General features: G+C 41.0%; 1 protein-coding gene and 1 long non-coding RNA gene across 2 annotated transcripts; one reads left to right on the top strand and one right to left on the bottom strand.

Annotated features, from left to right (window-relative positions):
* Positions 1-1,994: 1,994 nt before the first annotated feature.
* On the top strand, positions 1,995-19,388 carry hs3st2 (heparan sulfate (glucosamine) 3-O-sulfotransferase 2). The gene is made up of 2 exons (XM_061224522.1): positions 1,995-2,595; positions 17,895-19,388. The coding sequence occupies exons 1-2, from the start codon at positions 2,039-2,041 to the stop codon at positions 18,511-18,513; spliced, it is 1,176 nt and encodes a 391-aa protein (XP_061080506.1). The 5' UTR covers positions 1,995-2,038; the 3' UTR covers positions 18,514-19,388.
* On the bottom strand, positions 12,536-13,402 carry LOC133114846 (uncharacterized). Its single transcript, XR_009705581.1, has 2 exons — positions 13,260-13,402; positions 12,536-12,811 (listed from the first exon to the last, which is right to left on the bottom strand). It is a non-coding gene; the product is annotated as an uncharacterized LOC133114846 (long non-coding RNA).
* Positions 19,389-21,840: the final 2,452 nt, after the last annotated feature.

Below are 21,840 nucleotides of genomic sequence, written 5' to 3'. Positions count from 1 at the left end.
AGAGGTTCGTTAACAGAATAGCAATCCAAGAAGTTCAGAGTACAGGATAGGTGTTCATTAATCGGAAGCCTACTAAACCAGAAGTGGGTCGATACACAAAGTAGATGATCAGGAAAACGCTTGAGAGAATGCGAAAGACACATAACAATCTAGCAAAGTCACTGTGGAGACCTACACGTACATATACACAGGTGATTAAACTGGAATGATCATCAGGTGAGAGAATAGAAATGAGGAAATAACAAACAGGTGAAATGAATGACTGTGGAGTGAGGGGTACGGAGCAGGAGGACGAAACGTAACAAGAAACCAACAACTCAGAACAACGCGACACGGAGTGCGACAATGATAATAAAAGCAGATGAGATAAATAGAAAAAACAATGACGTGAAAATAAGTGATCTGAAACATGAAACATTCGTGAGGGAAAAACACAGAATGTGACGGTTAAGCATAGCACTTAGCACTGTAAAGGCAATAATAAAAAATGTCAAACATACTGTATGTCATTTTTGCAAACTAGCCAGGAAGAGTTCCCACAGACGATGAAGAAGATGGAAGGATCGTGGTTTAAGAATTGCAGCTAGGGGTCACCAAGTCTCAAAAAGAACCGTAAAATGCTACCCCCATGCCATACCATACCATACCATCCCACCTCCACCCCAACAAACACTTTGGAAAGGTGGTGCAAAGAAAGCCCTGATGAAGCACAATAAGCAAAACGAAGCATCTGGAGCAAATACCATTGGACTAATAATTGGAAGAGAGTGCGATGGTCAGATGAGACCAAAATCAAATTTTTTTGTCATCGACATGTTTAGCTGCAAAAGAGGAATGTATAGAAAGAGTCACCTCATACCTATTGTCAAATATGGAGGTGGGTCAGTGATGTTTTGGAGATCACCATCTTTGCCAGGGGTTGTTGCACAAAGTATTAAACCAGGCAATGGAGTTATGCCCATTCAAACTGAGGCTTTTTGGCATTTAAAAAGAAATTGTATCAGACAATTCAATTGCAATCGCAGCACAGACAGATTATTTTGTTTAGACGCGGCTGAACCAATCTATGTGTGACTGATGGAACAGTAAATACAATATCGTGGGCAGTGGCCCCTTAACTCACACATTTACAAGGCCACTGAATCATTGTTTACGGTCTGGCTTCAGTTTCACCCTTTCAATAACCCTATTTAGATCCTTCACCTGTAACAAGACATTGCTGCAGTATATTGCTTAAATCTGCTCAGAACTGATCATTTATAGCTCAAATTACATGAATGACATAGACATAGGTGTATGGGTTTTAAATGACAGCGTGCCAGAACAGCCCTTAAAATGCAATGTGACATATTTTAGAAGAGAAGACTACGGATAATGAAGGCGAATCCAGTGTAATGAATATGCACTTTTGGAGGATAAGAACTGACGTCAGAAGGCATTTTAAATATTTATCAGGAGCTCTGTACTGCCGCTGACATTCTTGGGAACTTTGACAATGCAAAGCGTGCGCTAAAACCCACCATCGCTGTTCTGCCGGATTACAAAGGCTTCCGCTTGGAACGACGGGGCGCAAACCTGCCGAAACTTTAAAGGTAGCATTTAAGAAATGCAGGATTTTCTATGATTTTGGATTTTTAATCGTGAATATACAGTTTATGGACTGGCTATTCCACAGTGTCAGAGCATGGATGAAGAGGAAATGTTTTTACAGAAAACCGAATCGGCATTGCAGTGTTTTTATTCCAATGAGCTGCGCGTTTCAATCGCAAAAGGTTAATGGATTTGATATACAGTGCATGGACCAACTTGTTTTGTGTTTTTCGTTCGTCTTTCTTTCGAAATCAACCGATAAATCAGCCAGTGCTGCTTGGAAAGAATGTTGTCACAAAATCAAAGTGGTGCCACTTCGCTAAATCGTACGCTTTGATATTAGCGGAGCTCGGTTGACTCATGTATCGAAATTCGACTTTACAGTAACAGAAAACACCCGGAGAAAAGTCCACAACGAAAAACATGCAACCTCTTAATCCATGGTGACATGGCATATAGGTTTATCGCCAGCCGAGCTGTGCCATCTTCAAATCGGCTGAACAGAAGATTCCTATTAATTTTCACGCTGTCCTTAGCCTTAACGTATTTATGCTACAGCATCCTATTTTGTTCCGAGAGCATCATGCAAAGCCAGAGTACGGAAGAACACAGGTGCGTTCTTTCCCAGCGCGTCGGGAGCAAAAAACTTCTGCAAAGATCACATTATTGCACTTTTGTTACGGAGGGCAGACATCTCCAGGAAGAGACGCCAAAAGATGATCTAATGCGCCAGGGGAATAGCCTCTCACTCAACAAGAGCAAACCTCCCGCACTCGTTCGCGCTTCTTTGCGAAGTGTTGGCGATTCGTACCGAGGCTCCAGCGATAAAACAAGCGGTTCGAAATACGGCATTAAGAAGTTACCAAAAGCAATCATTGTCGGCGTTAAGAAAGGGGGGACAAGGGCGGTTTTGGAGTTCATTAGGATCCACCCGGATGTGAGAGCTGTCGGGACAGAGGCACATTTCTTTGACAGAAACTATGACAGGGGTTTAGACTGGTACAGGTAAGCAACATCTCCATACGCCTCTTCGGGTTCCACACCGCTCGCTGGCTCTCTCTCTCTCTCTCTCTCTCTCTCTCTCTCTCTCTCTCTCTCTCTCTCTCTCTCTCAGGCACACACCTCTCTCACAACACTCTCTGCCCTCTCTCTCTCTCTCTCTCTCTCTCTCTCTCTCTCTCTCTCTCTCTCTCTCTCTCTCTCTCTAATTTATTGTATGTATTTGTATTTGCCCCCATCAGAACAGGCATCAGAACTTTAGACAAATATTCAAAATATTATATGCACATTTGGAAAATATATTAGATATCTGGAAAAGGGAGGGGATAAGTTAATACAGAACGCATTTTTCATCTATTTAATGAAAGAAGGCATATCACCCATGTGCAAAAGGAATTGCAACCAAACGCTTCCTGACTGTAATTTAATTAGGAACTCTGAAGCTGTGGAGAAACTTTAGCTCACTCTTCTTTGCAGGACTGCTTTAATTCAGAAAACTCGGTATGTTTTGAACACAAACTGCCAGTTTCAGGTCCTTTTTCACATGGGTGATACTATTGAACTTTTTTCATTAAATAAATGAAATGATAATTTCAAGATGTGTATTGTGCTTGCTCAGGTTCCCTTTGGGTGATATTGCATGGTGTCTAAACCACACTAAAGCATTTCAGTGTGACAAATATGCAATAATAGATCATGCTTTTTCATTGTACAGTGCACATTTACAGCTGCAAAGACAACAGCCTGACACTTTCTGTGTATACTGTAAGTAGTTGAGAAAAGGTGTTATGTGAACCGACACCCTGTCCCACCAGCCAGACCGGGGCATTTTTCACTCTGCCGCATTGTTTGAATCTTCCAACCAGTAGCACTATCAGCTTTAAATAAATACTTATTTTAACATCCACAGATATTATCTAAAATTCGAATGAAATTTAAACCCGTTAGAAGTGAATCTGTTTGGAAGATGGCGGCCGTGTGGCTCTTCAGGGTTAAAATGTTAAAATGCTATAGGTACTAAGAATGAAGAATTAATATTTTTGATAATTTAATTCAAATAAGAACGAGAAAGCACAAATATTCAGTGGAATACATATAAGTATAATAAATATACACTCACAGAGCACTTTATTACTTTATTACTCCTACTTATTCGTGCGATTATCTAATCAGCCAATCGTGTGGCAGCAGTGCAATGCATACATTCATGGAGATACGGGTCAGGAGCTTCAGTTAATGTTCACATCAACCATCAGAATGCATACTAGTCGCTAGAGTTTGCAAAGAATGGTGCAAAAAAAAAAAATCCAGTGAGCAGCATTTCTGCAGACAGAAACGCCTTGTTAATGAGAGACGTCAGAGGAGAATGACCAGACTGGTCAAAGCTGACAGGAAGCTGACAGTAACGCAAATAACCCCAACAGTATGGTATGCAGAAGAGCATCTCTGAACAGATCATGAATCTAAGTGGATAGGCTACAGCCATAGAAGTAAAAAATAAAGCTAATAATGTGCTTACTGAATATAAAATCAATATGAGCTGATACCAAACAACATTTTGTCACCAGTTCATCATGTATAGAGCTCTGGACGTCGTGTGACGACATGCTTATGCCACCATTTTAGGAGGAAAACTGTCAGGTAAAGTGAGTGAAACTGAATGGCACAGCAGTGTCACACCTTGTACATTTACAGCACACCTCAATCAAAAAGACATTGGTATATATGTACACTCACCAAGCACTTTATTACGTATTTATTAGACTATTTATTCTATTTATTTGACTTGTTTTTTTGCACCATTCTTTACAAACTCAAGAGACTAGTGTGCACGAAAATCCAAGGAGATCAGCAGTTTTTGAGATACTCAAACCACCCTGTCTGCCACCAGCAATCATTCCACGGTCAAAGTCACTTAGATCACATTTTGTCCCCATTGTGATGGTAGATGTGAACATTAACTGAAGCTCCTGACCCGTATCTACATGAGTATATGCATTGCACTGTTGCCACACAATTAGCTGATGAGATAATCACATGAATAAGTAGGTGTAATAAAATTACAAGAAAGTATCAGTGACCGTTATCATGCTCCTGGGGTGCTTTTCACAATGATCAAAACTGCAAACCTGTAATATCCCAATATTTTGAACTGCCAGATAAACTTACTCTCCGCTACTCCAGTGACTTTGAAGCAAATGAAATAGGTGGCTAGCTAGCTATCCATGACAGAAAACATATTGTGTGATTATTTTGACCAAAGATCAAATATAATTGTAATACTAAGCTATGTAAGTGACTGCAGAACAATGCATGTTGGCTTGCTGTTACGAATGAACTTGTGATTCCCAGCTGGCTAGCTGTCAACTTGGCAAGTTCGATGAAGCTTACCATTTTAGCAAGCTAGCCACAAGATCTAAAAAGTAAAAGGTCTTGCTGGTTATAAGGTCCATGTTGTCAGGAGTGGTTGATTCCCAGAGCTGCTCTAGTTAGGTTAAACTGGGGGCATGTTGTGGACTGTCTGTGTAATGTTATCAGAAAAACGTTAACCATCTTGCTGCAGTTCACAAGGAGACTAGTTTACTTGCTAACATTTGCTAACTGCTAGATTGCCAATGTTGGTGTTAATCTTCAGTTGTGTAATTTAAAGAAGGCAAATGGAGCCCTCTAGCATTTTCTTGAGTTTTGTAGATGATGGAGACACATGATGAGGCATTGATTCTGGCCGTGTCTCTTTCTAACTCTGTTTTCTTTATATGAATTGATGCCTACTGAGAGATAGCAATGCCTTAGCCTATATGTAGCCTATAGCTGCAGTTGGCTATAGGATTTTTGAAAACAAATTTAAGCCATTGCCAATACACGTGGTGAGTCATTGATACTGTCCTGACCTAAATATAAAGGACTGGTCAAGATTTCACACATAATAGTAGCCAAATAAAACTATTTCTTTTTCTTTTCTTTTTTAGAAAGTGAGTGGACATTTTTTTATGTTCAGTCTTTATTGTACATTGAAATGTTTAATGAAAATGATTGAAATGCATAAAAAAAACATTCAAAGTTAAATTAAAAATATGACTTCCTTTTCATCATGTAAATATTACTTCCATAATCATGTAGATAATAGAAGAAAATAATATTTCAAGCGTGCTGATTTTATGGTTTCTATGTACATTTAAATTATGTCTGGATTGTGACATGTATGTATGGAAATTGAGAGTCAAATGGACTTTGCATTTAAGCATTCAATGTGTCTGATAAAATGTGTACATTAACTTGAAAATGAAGCTCGGGATTAAGCTAAGATAGCTAGCTGACCCACTTAGCCTTTGCCTGCATTGTGATACAGGAACCTTGGTTTTAGAACACAGAATTTGATGGTATAAACCAGGGGTGCACACCTCGACTGATTTGTTCCAACCAACTGCCTTGTTTTTAATTTGCTGACACTCTATAAATTAACCCTGGTTCAAGCCTGTACTTGAGCACAGTAAAAATCATCAGGATACACTTGCAGTCTGCAGCTGTAGCCAGTACTCATACACATGTCAGATAAGATATGATTGAGTCTATGAAGTAATTAAGACCAGAAGTTGGCACAAAATCCTGAAACGGATCGGCCCTTGTTGTTCACCTCTGTTACAAACACATGCTGGATTTTTCTCGAAGCAGCTCATTCTATGACTGACACCAATTAAGCATGGCCATTCCTGGATATCTTTCTACAAAAACTTACCTGCTACGGCTTTAATAAAATGAAAGGGGTGACATTGGCTCAGGAGGCAAGTCGTCTGGCAGTTGGAGGGTTACATGGCAGCCAATCAGCCTTGGTGTGGGAACTGTTGAATGAGAAGCATCAATTGCACAGCGCTTTGGATAAAGGCGATATATAAATGCAGACATTTACTATTTATCGATCGTTCATTAGCTTAAAAATAGCTTTAAAATCGATCGATGGAATTATTCTGAATGCGGAAATCTGTTGGACCAGCGTTCGGATCACCCCGCCATTCGCAAGCCAAGCGGAGACGAGTGCAGGCAAACATTCGCTGAAGGGCCTCGGGATTCCGTGTTGGCGAAAAACGGCGCAGCGAAAGCCTTGAAGATATTTACAGTGTAGACGGCGATAATCCAGCGCTCGGGCAGGCCTGTGAGCCTCCGCTCCGGATGCATGTCCGACATCAGAAAAATAGCTCGCCAGGAAAGGAAGCGTAATCTTTCGATAATGCTGAAGGGTTGTAGCAGCCACAGCATGCCTGAAGGCAGATTAAATTCAAATGAATAATTTACAGCAGAGAGAAAGACACATAGGCAGTACTTAAGGGTTGTAATATTGGCTGTGGTTTGAGAGTTAGCGCAGTGTTCATTCAGGGTCAGTTTCATTTCCCTTTGCAACAAGGTCAGAAGCAAGCTGAGCATGTGAATCAGAAGGTAAATAGCATGCACTATGATATTGTGATATTAAATTCGGCATTAATTGTGGGTAGGGAAAAACCATTTGGGAGTGACCCCTGCCTCCCATTTCAACAAATACCATCAAACTGAAACAAATCATATAAACTTGTCAAGAGACAACCATTTTAAAGAACAACCAATCAGGAGATAACCATCTGAATTAGACAACCAATCAACAGCCTACCGTTTGAAATAACATCACCGATTGGGGTTTGTGCAGTACCGTGAAAATGTATTTGCCTCCTTCCTGATTTCCTCTATGGCTTCAGAATGGTTTGTTTTAAGTAATTTCTCCATTAAATCTAATAACTGCTTTCACAAGCAGCAATAATAGCAACCAGACACTTCCTAAAATGTGGTAGTCTTTCACATTGCTGTTGAGGAATTCTAACTGACTCTTCTGCTTTAATAAAGACAAATTGATAGGTTTTTTCAGGTTATGCCACAGCATCTGTATTGGAGTCAGGGCTCAAACCACTCCACAACTTGAATTTTGATTATTTTCAGTCAATTAAATATGGACTTGTGCTTATGTTTTGGATTGTGTGTTGTCTCGCTGCATAACCCAAAAATGCTTAAGCTTCAGCTCATAGACAGATGACCAGACATTCTCCTGAATAACCTTTCTGGTACAGAGCAGAAATCAACATTCCCTCAATAATGATAAGTTGTCCAGATCCCAGGGAAACAAAGTATCCAAACACCATCACGCTAACATCACCATGTTTGAGTTTTGGCGTGATGTTTTTAATCTGAACAACTGCATTTGATTTACGCCAGACATAATGGGGCCAGTATAATTCAGAAAGTTTCACTTTTTGTCCATAAAACATCTTTCCAAAAGGCTTGAGGATCATCAAGGTGCTTTTTTGCAATTATTACTGTGGATGGGCGTTGACGTTCTCTTTATTAGCAGTTATTTAGACCTTATGAATCTCTTCTTTGCCCAGTCTCTTTCTTATTGTTGAGTCATGAGCACTGATGCAGCTGAGGGTAGAGAGGTCTGCTGGTTTGGATGTTATTCTGGGATCATGTGTGACTTCCTGGATTAGTTGTCACTATGCCCTTGGAGGGATTTTTTTGCCGGCCGGCCACTCCTGGGAATATTCACCACTGTTCCAATTGTTCTCCATCTGAAGATAGTCGCTCTCACTGTGGTTCAGTGGAGTCCCAGATCCTAGAACATGGCTTGCAGGAAATGCAGACTGATATATTTCAACAACGTTTTTCTTATTTCTTCTGGCATATCAGATATAGAAATTGGTCTGAATTAAAGTAGTTCTGCAAAGGAACTTACACGTTGCCTAAAATTCAACCACTGCAATGTGAAAGACTGAATTATAGAAAGTGTTTGCAGTTATTGCTGCTAAAGGTGGTGCAGCCAATCACAAGTGATTTTGGTGTTTGATAACTTTTTTCATTAAAGAATGAAGTAGTAATTTAAAAAATGTGTTTTGTGTTTAAGCAGGTTCCCTTTTTCTAATATTTGTGTTGAGCAGTGGTCTCAAACTCTGTGCCTTTTATTCCAGCCTCAATTCTTGATTATTTAATTTGTTCAATTATTTGCTGAATTAGTGTTGTCCTTCGAAAATGCATTTGCACAAATAATGTGGGACACCAAAGTTTTCGGGTGTCAGTTTTTTCGAAGAAGTGGTCTCAGCTGTTCGTATTGTGCACTTTAATTATTCCATTAATTCATATTTTATTTAGATTTAGAGTGGCACAATACTTTTAATTAGCCAATTGATTATTATAATTATTCAAAACACAATAGAATTCAACATTAAAGTGGGTGATATTTAATTACAGTAATCCTGATTAAGCTTACATGGAGTTGAATATAAATTCCATAAAACAGGTGAACAAAGTTTTCTATAAAAAGGGCCTACAAGTCATAGCTTAGACATCTGTTGCTAAGGTTGACCTCTCTTTACATTACATTTACATGTATTGCTTCAATAGAAGATTAAAGCATGGCTTATTTCAGAGAGAGCGCATATTACAAGACTGAGCCGATTTCTCTGGTGAGTCTCACGAGTCGGATCCAACTGCCCAGACACCTCAGTTTGTGCAACGCACTGGAGCCAGAACGTAGAAGATCCACACGCAGTTCCTGTCCAATTCCAGAACATGGTCTGGTGCTTTCTGTCCTCAGCTTCTTGGGGACTGGCACAGGATAGTGAAAATATATCCTGCTTGGTAATTAATGTCTCTCCTATAATTTCATAACTTTGCCCCCCAGTTTTATGTCAAGCTATTTTTGTTTTACCTGTTCCACAGTACGTGGAACCCAAGACAGAGACTACAAAAACAGCACTATCTCCGATTCGTAGGTCTATACAGCAGGTAGGACACTGTTTACACAGTTTTTATTTAATTGTAAAATTTTATTTGTGTGGCACATACGTAGTTTATGTAGCCTATATAAACAAACCTTACACGCCTTTATTGTAGACAGCGTTTCGATCCCAGGGGATCTTCGTCAGGTTTGTCATCGCTTTATGTTTCTCCACCAGGACCGAATAGGTATTTTATGCTAATTTTATTTATGATAATTTATGCTAATAATACATTTTTGTGCACGCTTTTTGTTTACGATTGATTGGTATTTATCAACATACACACGTGGATACAAAAAAAACTCCTGTTTGATAAAGCTGGTAGAATTTGTTAGTTTCCGATCACACATACATTTGCAAACAGAGTTATGAAAATATTGATAAATGAGGCACAGCATACATAAAGTGATATGTGTTATTTGTTTTGTGTAAATAACAACTGCAGCATATATCCTGTGCTTTATTGCAGTTAAATGCTTTTGGCTAAATGAGAAATTGGAATCAATGAAGGCAACATTAATTGATTGAAAAGAATATGTTTACATGCAGCCCTCCTTGGCAATGAGTTTGAGATGACTGATGTAGAGAAATATAAAAAATGCTCAGATAAATATGTAACTGTGCTCCCATTCTCACACAACCATGGTAAATGGTTGGCATTTATATAGTGCCTTTATCCAAAGCGCAGTACAATTGATGCTTCACATTCTCCCATTCACTCACACACAAACCATCAATGATTAGCTGCCATGCAAGGCACCAACCAGCTCGCCAGGAGCAATTAGGGGGTTAGTTGTCTGGCACAGGGACACTTTGACACAACCAGGGCGGGATCAAACTGGCAACCCTCCAACTGCCAGATGACTGCTCTTACCTCCTGAGCCAATGTCGCCCCAATGTTACGGTATCTGTATCAGTGTTAATTCCGGTTGAATCTCTTATGATGCCAAGAGATTAAACCGTATTGCCTTCATCCGTGAACCAGTGTTATGTGCTAGTCTTTCCATCTTTCTGGGGTTGACCTCACCATCTCTGACCACCTGGCCATCACTACAGACATCCCCACTCCTGACCTAAACACAAACACACCATTACCTCCTGTCTCTGACCACCTGGCCATCCCCACTCCTGACCTGAACACAAACGCACCATTACCTCCTGTCTCTGACCACCTGGCCATCACTACAGACATCCCCACTCCTGACCTAAATGCGTCATTACCTTCTGTAACCTAATGTCCAGTGTTTCTCCCCCCCCCCAGCACAGAATGGGTTTACAGTTATAACAGCACTCACCTCCTGCCTGGCCCAGCTCCCTCCCATAAAACCCAGCACTGTCCGCTTCACACACCCTGCTCCCCCGTACGCCCCCAAAATCCGGCAGCTAAATTCGCGAGGACGACAACTCAAACGACTTTCCAGAAGAATTGATGTTCTTCTCTCTGCCAGCTCCACCTACCACTCTTCCCTAATCGTCTATATCTGGCAACAGCAAGGCTCCCTTTTCCCAAAAAAACTCAAACCATGAGCTCTCTTACTCCTCTACATTTGATAAATGCAACTCCTTCCTGTCAATTGTTCTAGATAAAATGGGCACAATTTTAGCCGCCTGGCCACCCCAACCTTTACTCTTTCTTTTTGTTCAGCCATTTTGACTTATAACAGAAGTGTGCAGATCCACACGCCTGTTCAGTGCTGAAGGCAATGTATCCGATGTTTTAAATCTTTTAGACTCTTTCTCCCTAAAAACAGTGTGAATCATCCCTATGTACATGTGTGTGTGTGTGGAGAGAGTGTGTGCATGTGTAGAAAGTGTGAGACAGAGAGAAAGAGGATGTGTGTAGATGTGTGTATGTGTGTGTGTGTGGAAAGAGAGAGTGTGCAAGCATGTGTGTGTGCCTTCACATCCTCTGTAATATGCATCATTATTAGGACTTTTCTGTGCAGAGCTCAGAGTTGGAGGCAGTGGAAATCTCTCAGCTGCTGGTGACAGGCTGACTCACCTCCTCAAGTTTCGCGCATGCTGACGGCTTGCAGGAAGTGACAGGGGTAAACAGGTCTGCTGCTTAATTTGGTACTGCACTGCACTGCAAGGCCAGAGTGTTGAGGGTACAGTACTGCAGGGCCATGTGGTATAAAAGTGTTGCACAGCAGAACTCAATATTCCTTCATCACTTTTCATACAGCCAATGACGTTCACACACTGCTGACATTACTGTAGAGTGTCTTGGTCAGGGTTAAGGTTCATTTATTCAATTTGAGAAATTAACATGTATTCTTTCATTCATTCATTCACTCAATAGCAGTTACAGCCTACTGTATATGTAATACGCTGCCATATTAAATTACTCATTTCTATTTCGGTATTTTGCTCCAAAAAGGGGGCAATGCAGTCCTTCTATGCTCCTTGGGCAGAATCCAAGTTCTGCTGAAAAAGTTTTATTACAATTAAACAAATCACATTTGCACACCAGAAATGTCTTCCCGCAAGGACTCTATACAATAGCCTGTATTCAAAGGGGCAAATTTGTTCCCTTGTAGTTCATATGGCAATGATAATTACTTTCTGTAACTGCATAATGAAAGTTCAGCTCAGTGAGCGACGTTCAAAAAGGGAGCAGGCCCAGAGAATAGGGTGCATAGGGTGATCCAAGTTTTAGCACATATCACTGCAAAAATATTCAATTAATTCATTGTTTGTTTCCTCGGGTGATATACATTTTGTGATAACTTCTTTAAGAAGTGTAATTACTGTCATTTCAGGCTCTCGCTTCCGACGAGGTGCTAATTAAAATTTTAAGGGGAATTGCTGTGAAAATGGAAAGTTATTACTTTACAAAACCTTGCAAAAAAAAAAGTGTGTACAAACAAGGGCCACTCCCTACCTTGCTGCAGTAGGGATGAGTAAAAAAAACAAAACACAAGTTAAGCTGAGTAAAAATACAGAATACAGAAAAAAATTATACAGTATATGGAAACGTATGGGAAATACATGTGTTTAAATATGCGTAATATGCTTATATTTATGTATTAACTGCAATACCAGACTAAATTATCTAAATATCTAAACATAATTATCTCAACATATTCACAGCATTTTCTTCTGCAAGAGCTGTTAGGAGAACCGATCGGAACCACGCGCAGACACCAAGCTGTAGCAGGCTATAACAGGCTTTAATCAAAGTGAGCGAAAACGGGTCGATGTCAATGTCAATGAGCAATACAGGGTAGGCAGAGTCGCAGTCAAGCCCAGGCTGGGGGTCAAAGTCCAAGTAAACCAGAGCAATGCTGAGAGGGCAGGGCGAAGTCCAGGAACAGGCAGGAGCCGGAACTGGGAGATCAGTCAGCGGGGCAGGAGAACAGGAGGGGGAAGGGCTGGAGCAGGGCTTGAACGGAGATGGGTAGGCAGGCAGGAGCACAGGAGCAGGGCTGGACGGTAAGTGTAAGGGTAAGGGTAGGGTAAGGGTAAGGGTAAGTGCCGGTAAGCACTACTGTACCTATCACTACTGTTGCACAATTAAAATGAAAAGATTGCATTATGCCATTCTTTTCATTACAGACGGGTGTTAGGAAAATAATAAAATACTTTACCCGACCGATCACAGTCTACAATAAGAATAGTTGGAATTAATGCAGGAATTAAAATTATAATGAAGAAAAAAAGCTGAACAATAAATAAAATGTAAATGTAAATCCCTTCTTGTGGGATTTAGCAATTTCAAAGACAACCTGAACAAGCATACTATCAATGAATTGCTGAAGCTTCAGACCTGCCTCAGACCTGGGTTTAGCAGGTGGGTGGCAAAAGGGTGAAATGCGGAGCTGTCTGACTGGAAAATTGCAATAAGCTTCACCAAACTGGCAATGAGCTGCTCACTGTTGACTGACACACTCCAGGCTGTGGCTCTCCTCCCAATTCGGCCTGCCACAAGTCCCAAAATGACCAGAAACATCTGGATCGTCCGGAAGGGCAGACACCCAAAGCCGGGGGAGTCCTATCAGAATCTTATCCGAAAAAGGCCGGTGTAGGTGCAGGTTTCTGTTTTAATCCAGTACTGAAGCACCTGATTCTACTTAACAAGGACTTGATTGACGACCATGTAGAATCAGGTGTTAGTTGTAAGTGCTGGGCTATAACAACAACCTGCACCCACAGGTCCTTTCCGGTTAAGGTTGGACACCCCTGCCCTAAGTGTTAGCCAGCGAAGGTTAAGCATTAAACAGGCAGCATTAACCATTAAACAGCCAAAATTAAGCATTAACCAGCCAACATCAAGCATTAACCAGCCAATATTAAGCATTAAACAGCCAGCATCAAGCATTAAACAGCCTAAATTAAGCATTAACCAGCCATGGAAGTAGCATCCTGTGGCAGGGCCGTAGCCAGGCCAAAATTTTAACTGGGTCCAGATGCAATTGTATGTAAATAAAAAGTAACTACAACATAATCTACAAGTTCTAAAGTGATACTAAGTAGGCCAATAGGAAAAGGCCTAATTATTTTTTTATATTATCATATATTATTCTAATAGACTATTGTGTTCCAAAATTGTGTAGGCTAAACAAACAACCCTTCTTTCTTACCACCAACTCACTTTAAATGCATTTTGAACCATTTGTGTAAAATCAGTAGGCTGGTTCCTTATTGTTTGCAAAGATGTTTCTGTTATGGACATGAATGAGTTAAAAAAGGCAGCAGCCCAAAGTTACCAAAGTTAGCTAGCCAATCTTAGCTAGCTAACCTTGAGTCCTCTAAGTTAGTTTATATAGCAACATATAGTAACTCTGTTGGTCTACATTGCATGGGTATCGTTCATTTACAAAGCTGTCGAATTATGAGGCTAGCCAGTCCTGTAAGATGACATTACATTGCCAAGAAGCAGAGTGCCAGCCAGTACAATTTGGTTAACATTAATTTATAAGCTAGCTAGCCATTTCAGAGACATTTGACAGTTGCCTCACTGTTGCTTGGCAACAGAGCTACACGCTGCCTGCTACCACTCCTTCTCTCTTTCCTCAGCACAGTTTTTCTAAAACCTTTAGGCAGACTTTTTTGTCAGTTAGTAAACCATATAATGTAGTATTATATTTAGCGTTTGATAACAGTGAGCGTTAGCTAGCTAGCAAGCCTAGCTAATTAGCCATCTAACATCAGATTACATTAGGTAATGCTAGTTAATTAGCTGATACAAAATGATACAAAATGTCATTCAGAAGCACTGCTATCCCACAGGTAGTGAACGGGCCAGTTCAACAGATATGTGAACATGGTAAATATGTACATTTAATATTTACCTAGGGTGAACATATTTCGGTGTTTTCAAAAAAGAGGACACTAGTTAGTAGACACTAAAATGTTACTCACTGCTGGTAGTCTCTCGTTGTTCTTATCCCTCCGACGGTCAGATGTGACAGAAACAGAGAATAAGTTATAATTGGCTGAAATAAGTCTTATTTGATCGATACGACCATAGGGCCTATAGAGAATTCGCTCTGATTAGTTGACTATTCTGCCTTTGCGATGATCTAACGTTAGCCTAATAGCTGTGTCAGCAGGGGGATTTATAACGTTAATCATGTTCATTCACACACAGGCACACACACACCTAATGCAAAATGTCTGCCTGAGAGGGATAAAATGACCAAGGTCCAGACCTCGGTGACCTCATAGCTGGCCACGGGAGTGTTCTTTGGGCACATTGGGATACCGACTTGCATCTGGAGAAATTAAGCCGTGTAACCTTGAGCAAGGCCCTTAACACAAAAACTGGCCGAGGGTTAAGCCCTGTTTTCTCTCTCCCTCTCCCCACTGGCAACTGTTCTCTCTGGCATTTCTCCCGGGGTGTCCTCGAAAAAGAGAAACGTTCTCGATGGAGCTCTCCTGGTTAAATAAAGGATGAAAAAAGATTAACCAACAGCCTCAGGAGGAAGTGGACCACATACATCTCCTCTAACCACTCAGTTTCAGTGTTAAATCAAGTCTATTACAGTGCATGTCGATCCATCTTGAAGAAATTCAGCCAACCTTCGCAACTTTTGATCTTAGTATTAGGCAACAGTGTGTCTCCTGTCAGATGTGTTCCATGAGAGTAGAGGATGGAATTTCTGCTTTAATCTCCCCCCCTTTAATCTCAGAATTATATATATAATATATATACATAAAGTTCGGTCATCATTGACTAACGTTCTGTTAGGATGCAAATGGCCTGGCAGCATAATTCAGTAAACTCTAAACTGTGTGCAGCCTTTTTAACCAGCACAGATCTAGTTAAAAAATGGTATAGAAGAATGAATGTTATACACAGAATAAAACAGTCACGGAGTCCACCACTGATGATGTCCTTCACTTCTGTATGGCTCTGGGTAAAAATGTAACAAGATGTATTGTAAAGTATTTAAGTGTGTGTGTTTATGTGTGTGTGTATACATGTGTGCGTGTAACGTGTGTGTGTGCGCCTGTATGTGTGTATGTGTATGTTATGTGTGTGTGTATACATGTGTGCGTGTAACGTGTGTGTGTGCGCCTGTATGTGTGTATGTGTATCCGTGCATGGGTGTAGACGCGCATCTTTTTTAGTGCCCATTTATTTGGCCTTCATCTTTGTTCTCACAAACAAAACTTACAGGACAGCCTACTTTCCCTGACCCAGATATTTCAATGCCGTTCTTTTCATCTCAACCCACCGCAGTGTGATAATTGTGATTTATGAGAAGAAAATGCACAAAAATTCTGTAGTGCCGTCCAAGACCACAGCCGTACACAGGATGTTTCACAAAGCTGTTGCATTGTGGGTAACCAGTGGTAACCTGAAGTGACATAATCAGCACCATGACATTCTGTGTCCTTCTGTTTACACAGTGAGAATTAACAGAGCCCCAGAGTTGTAATTCTTCTCATAGATGGATATCTTTAGATTTGTGTGCTACAGCTGCAGTGTCTGGTTAAATTTGCAGTCTGTATAAGTAAACATATTTGATTATAAAAACAAATTCAATTAAATTACGTTTATTTGCTTTTTCACAGAAGACTGTCACAAAGACGCTTTACAGAGTAATACAGAAGGGAATTAAACATATCAGCCCTAATCCCCCAATAGCCTATGAGGTAAACGACTCCCTTAGGGGAGAAAAACCCTCAAACAGTGGCGAGAAAAAACTCCCTGATGGAAAGAAATCTCGCAAGTTATTCTGCTGGGTTGCGGTCAGTTCAGTTTCAGTTCAGTTAATTCAGGAAATAAAATGCATTTATTTTTAAACGTGTTCATCTGTTTGCACTCAAACTTCCCTAAACCTGTACTCTTGATTGAAATATGTATTATATTTAATATAGGTTGTTTAAATGTTTTGTCATTGTATTTTAACATCCTTAATTTGCAGCTGTTCCAGGTTTGTCCACGTCTGATGATCTGCAGTCAATGTATGTTGTCTGCTCAAACAGTTATGGATAGAACTCGGACCGTAGATTATGCATGACATGCTGTAACTTTTAATCAGGTTTCAATGTATATTCAGGTTTCGCCCCCTAAAAGAATCAGGCTCTCTTCTTTAAAACTTCCATAAAGTGACAAAATAAGGGAATGAATGCTTGCCAGAATATTGAAGGAATGAGTGGACACGTGCTCACGAGATTCAATGATCCGATGGTCTGTTTGGAATGGAATTTACATGGAGCTGTGACATCAGTTGCTGTCTTTGCCGTCCGCGTCTGCACTACAAAGAAGGGCTTGCAGTGGAAGGACTTTTTAAGAGATTTAAATCTGTGAGATTTGTTCAGCATTTTAAATGTTCCCACATGTTTTGTACGCTTTTCAGCTGGGATCACCAAACCCTCAAGATGATATTTCACTTCTATGGCTGGTGATCCCATGGCATAGCCAATTGTGCAAAAAGGAGTTGCATTAGAAGTTATAGAATAAGAATTAAATTTGAGATTGTTCACATAATTGTGTGACAGTGGTGGCAGATGCTTCCATGGAATAGCCAAAGAGAGTGTGTTGTATCCAAAGAACAAATAATGTTAATAAATACATTATTAAATACTTATATAATATTATTATACATAATTTTTTCATTTTAATGAACAGTTTGGCCTTTCTAGTGTAAAGATTTGATCATTGTGTGAACAGCTTCTGATCCTTATTCAGTTTTCTCTGAGATAAAGAGCACATTTTTATTGTTTAATTTTTGAACATTGAATTATGGATGGTCAGAAGTGTGAATTTGTTTCAGGAATAAGTTCAGAATTCCACACCTTCCACTCCACTTTAATGCTCTAAGGTAAGTAAGTTGAGTAACTTTGTACACAAGATTCATGGAACATTTTTTCTTTACCTTTAGTAGAACTTATTCGGAACGATAAAATGTTCTCAGAGCACTTGGGGAATGTGCTCAAACCAAACGGGCAGGTGTCCAGAACCTCACCCGACATCCTGGGACACGTTCTGCGTTCAGCAGGGTTTGTGGCAGCTTTCTTCTCGTCTGTCTCTCACTCCGTCTTCCCCCTCTTGTGCAGAGGGCTCATGCCTCGGACCCTGGACGGCCAGATCACCATGGAGAAGACGCCCAGCTACTTCGTGACGCGCGAGGCGCCCCGCCGGATCTCCAGCATGTCCCGGGACACCAAGCTCATCGTGGTCGTCCGTAACCCCGTGACCCGGGCCATCTCCGACTACACCCAGACCCTGTCCAAAAAGCCCGACCTCCCCGCCTTCGAGGAGCTGGCCTTCAAGAACAGGAGTCTGGGCCAGGTGGACGCCTCCTGGAACGCCATCCGCATCGGGATCTACGCCCTGCACCTGGAGACCTGGCTGCAGTACTTCCCCCTGGCCCAGATGCACTTCGTCAGCGGCGAGAGGCTCATCACCGACCCTGCCGGGGAGCTGGGCCGCGTGCAGGACTTCCTGGGCCTCAAGCGCATCGTCACCGACAAACACTTCTACTTCAACAAGACCAAGGGCTTCCCCTGCCTGAAGAAGCCAGAGAGCAGCGGCTCCCCCCGCTGCCTGGGCAAGTCCAAGGGCAGGACTCACGTGCAGATCGACCGGGATGTGATCGAGCAGCTGCGGGACTTCTACAGGCCTCTCAATGTCAGGTTCTATGAGACCGTGGGGCAGGACTTCAGGTGGGACTGAGTGCCGGCAGGTTTGTGTGGGTGGGTCTCGGCGGTTTCTTCGCGGTGAACGAGGGGGTCTCCGTTACAGGCAGTGGTGAGGCCACCGAGTGTCTGCCTGACGTCCAGATTAAAATATCCACACGATTGAGTATGATGCCATGATGATGCACAACTACTGTATTTTTTTTTAATATCATTACATTACATTACATTAGTCATTTAGCAGACGCTCTTATCCAGTGCAACGTACAATAAAGTGCAAATCAAACACAGGGACAAGTGCGTTGTGGGCCCTAGAGGAAAGTACAGTTCCGAGTCCTAGAGTGATCACATAGATACAACTTGAACCCTTGAAGAGTACATCAACTTTCCAACTAGCATACCACAGTTGGCAGCCAGAATACCCCGAATACTACAATAATTATGCATATCATCTCAGAAAGCAGGTGTAGAGTATTACAGAGCTTTAGGTACATTCAGGTCTTCTGGCTTTACCTTCTCAATGTCATTAAGTTGCCCTTATTCTTATGCCTATTTTGGTTAATGCTTTAAGTCACGTTCAGCATCAATATTCATTCTCTTTAGCCTCATTTCATTTCATCTACAAATATTTTTATTTATTATTTTTATTGACACCTGCTTTTGCTATTATAAATGCACCTTGCACAACATATTTATGCTGGATCACAGGATAGAAGCCTGTCCAATGTACAGATATACTTTATATCAGCAAGCATATATTCTGTTATACAAGCTGAGATGTGTTAAAATGTTTTAGTCCTCATGGTACTGGTGCCGTTCTGTACGCTTAAAATGTGTCATACTGTACTTACTTTTCCTGTGAATAAAGCACAGTTTTATGCTATGGCATGTAGACAAGCATTGTTTGTTAAATATATACAGCAGAATGGACTCCAAACTAATTGGCAGCCCTGACTTGCAATGCACAGGGAATACTTGAATGCCAAAAATACTGTACTTTATTAATGTTACGATGGAACCAAACAAAATTCTTTATAAAAAATATGTTTCACTAAAATTAAGGTTTCATAATTATTGCCACCCCTGGTTTAGTACTTGGTCTTTTCATGACACAAATCTTTTCCTGTAATGCTCGACAAGGTTAAGGAAAACATTTGGAGGGATTTTGGACCATTCTTCAGTGCAGATCCTTGCAAGATGCTTCACAGTCCTGGGTTTACACTTATCAACTGCCCTCTTCAGTTCAGCCTGCAGGTTTTCCATTAGATTGAGGTCCTGCCTGAGATAGCCATTGCATAATAGTATTTGCTGTCACAGAACCATTTCTGTGTGGATGTTGAGGTATGCTATGGTCATTGTCCTGCTGGAAAGTCCCCCTACAGCCAAGTCTCAGCCTTGTGGTAAAGGTAATTAGATTGTCAGCCATGCCTGATACTTTGTGGAATCCATTATACCATTGAGCTGAGGTAGTGCCCCTGGACCTCTGGAATTAAAACAACCTTAAAACACTGCTGACCCACCACCAAATTTCACCGTGGGTATGATGCAGCATCAGTATGTTTGGTATTGAAACAGAGATGCATAAAAGGAGAGGAAGTGAGTTCCTTCACCTTGACAAGCGTTACAGAAAATGCTTCATGCTGTTATCCTTGCCAGAGGTGGATGCACCAACCAGGGGTGCCAATAATATTGAGACCTTAATTTTGGTGAAATGTATTTTTTATTCAATGAATGTTTGATTTTGATAAGTGTTTTTGTGCATTGCCAGTCTATGGTGCCTGTCATTCCGGACCACACCGTCATCCCCCCCCCCCCCTTTCTGTATTCATATTTGTTCCTTAATAGTTTATTATCTTTGAAAAAATTTCAAATGTTTCAATCAAATGATCCAACAGTCTTTGAGTGATCAAACAGGAGTTTTCAATTTGGAAAAATCTGATTCTGTATCTTCAAAATAGGTTCTGGTCTCCCTTTGATCAAACCGTTTTCATTTAAATAAAGCTCTCCCTCTGCTCCATCACTATTTGTTTTGTAACCAGATGTTTTATTGGCTTATCCACTTGTCCTTCATCCTGTTGATAATTGTCGGAAACAAACGCACTGCTGTACTGGCCAATAGAAGGGAGGGGGGTTGTGGCTTGAGAGGCTGCTTTAAAACGCACGTTTTTTCTTGCGCTTTTAAAAATAGCTTGAACGTTTGTAGCTTTTCACTTCAAGACAGTGGCAACTAATCGCACTCATTCATTAAATATTTCATGGGCCATGCGGTATGTAAACAGAGATTTGAACGATAAGTGATTTATCATGGATAAATATGAATAATAATGCTTACATGAACTTGAAACAACTTATAAAGCGCAATTCCTGTTTTAAACTGTTCAGCACTAAAGCAACATCCAACCTTAACGATGACTTGCCAATAAATGCAAGTGCCCTTTTTTTCTTCACAAGACAGATCTAGTTCATTCAGACTATGGTCAACAAATAACTGGTTTACTTTTATTTTTTACCAGATGTCTTGGATAGAACATACACATTTGCAGAATATCTTTGCTCTCTTCCCAGCTTGCCTGCGGTCTCTGAGGAGCTCCAGAACAGACCCAGTTGGAAATCCCTGCTGAGGATCTCAGTCATTTCAACAGTACCAGCATCTCTGAAGCAACTCTGAATCCCTCTCTGCAGCATGAAATAACTGAATAAACATGTCCTTCTAATGAGTCGGGCATTGATCGTGCATTGACTTTCTCTGATCACCGGCGGAGGGAGGAGTGCTTAACCTTCAAAAGAAAAATGGCAGAAAGCCAGCCAGCTGCCCAGCAGTAAATGCCATGAACTTTGATGGACCTTGAAGTAACATATAGTCCAACCTTTACTCACAATGTCAATAATGAACAATGCTTCATTATATTCGGATGACATCTGGCCTATTCCATGGTAGCTAAAGTTACTAATGCAGTGTACCTATAGATCTACGTAAGAGACATAAGAGGGTTATTTGCTCCTGACAGAACTTTATCACACAAATATCTGGCAGTTGTAACGTCTGTTACCATGGAATTGCCAATTGCCAACCTTCCCAATGGCACGAATAGCTATCTGAAAATAATTACCTCTGGCAACATCTTTATATTTGGCATGTAACCCTTTTCTGAAGGAGATTGTAGGAGAAAGATTCTAGACAGTTACAATATCATGGCAGCACCACACCTTGCTCAGAGCAGGGGCGCTGGGCCCACAATGCCCCACTCACATAACTTCACAAATATTAGTGAAAGTAATACCCGTCCGCATGTGGCGATGTATTTAACGGCCTCACAGACCACCACCGTCGACAACGCTGCCTGTCTCTCTTAAGAGGTACGTT

Source organism: Conger conger, chromosome 16 (assembly GCF_963514075.1).
Source record: "Conger conger chromosome 16, fConCon1.1, whole genome shotgun sequence".
Taxonomy (NCBI): domain Eukaryota; kingdom Metazoa; phylum Chordata; class Actinopteri; order Anguilliformes; family Congridae; genus Conger; species Conger conger.
Note: the sequence above shows the minus strand (reverse complement) of the source record. Positions and strands in the feature narration are given on the sequence as shown.

Excerpts from the sequence above, each read along its gene's own strand:
- hs3st2 (XM_061224522.1), top strand. The coding sequence starts at position 2,039 with ATGGCATATAGGTTTATCGCCAGCCGAGCTGTGCCATCTTCAAATCGG. Across the intron at positions 2,596-17,894 it reads AGGGGTTTAGACTGGTACAG|AGGGCTCATGCCTCGGACCC; the intron begins GTAAGCAACATC and ends CCTCTTGTGCAG.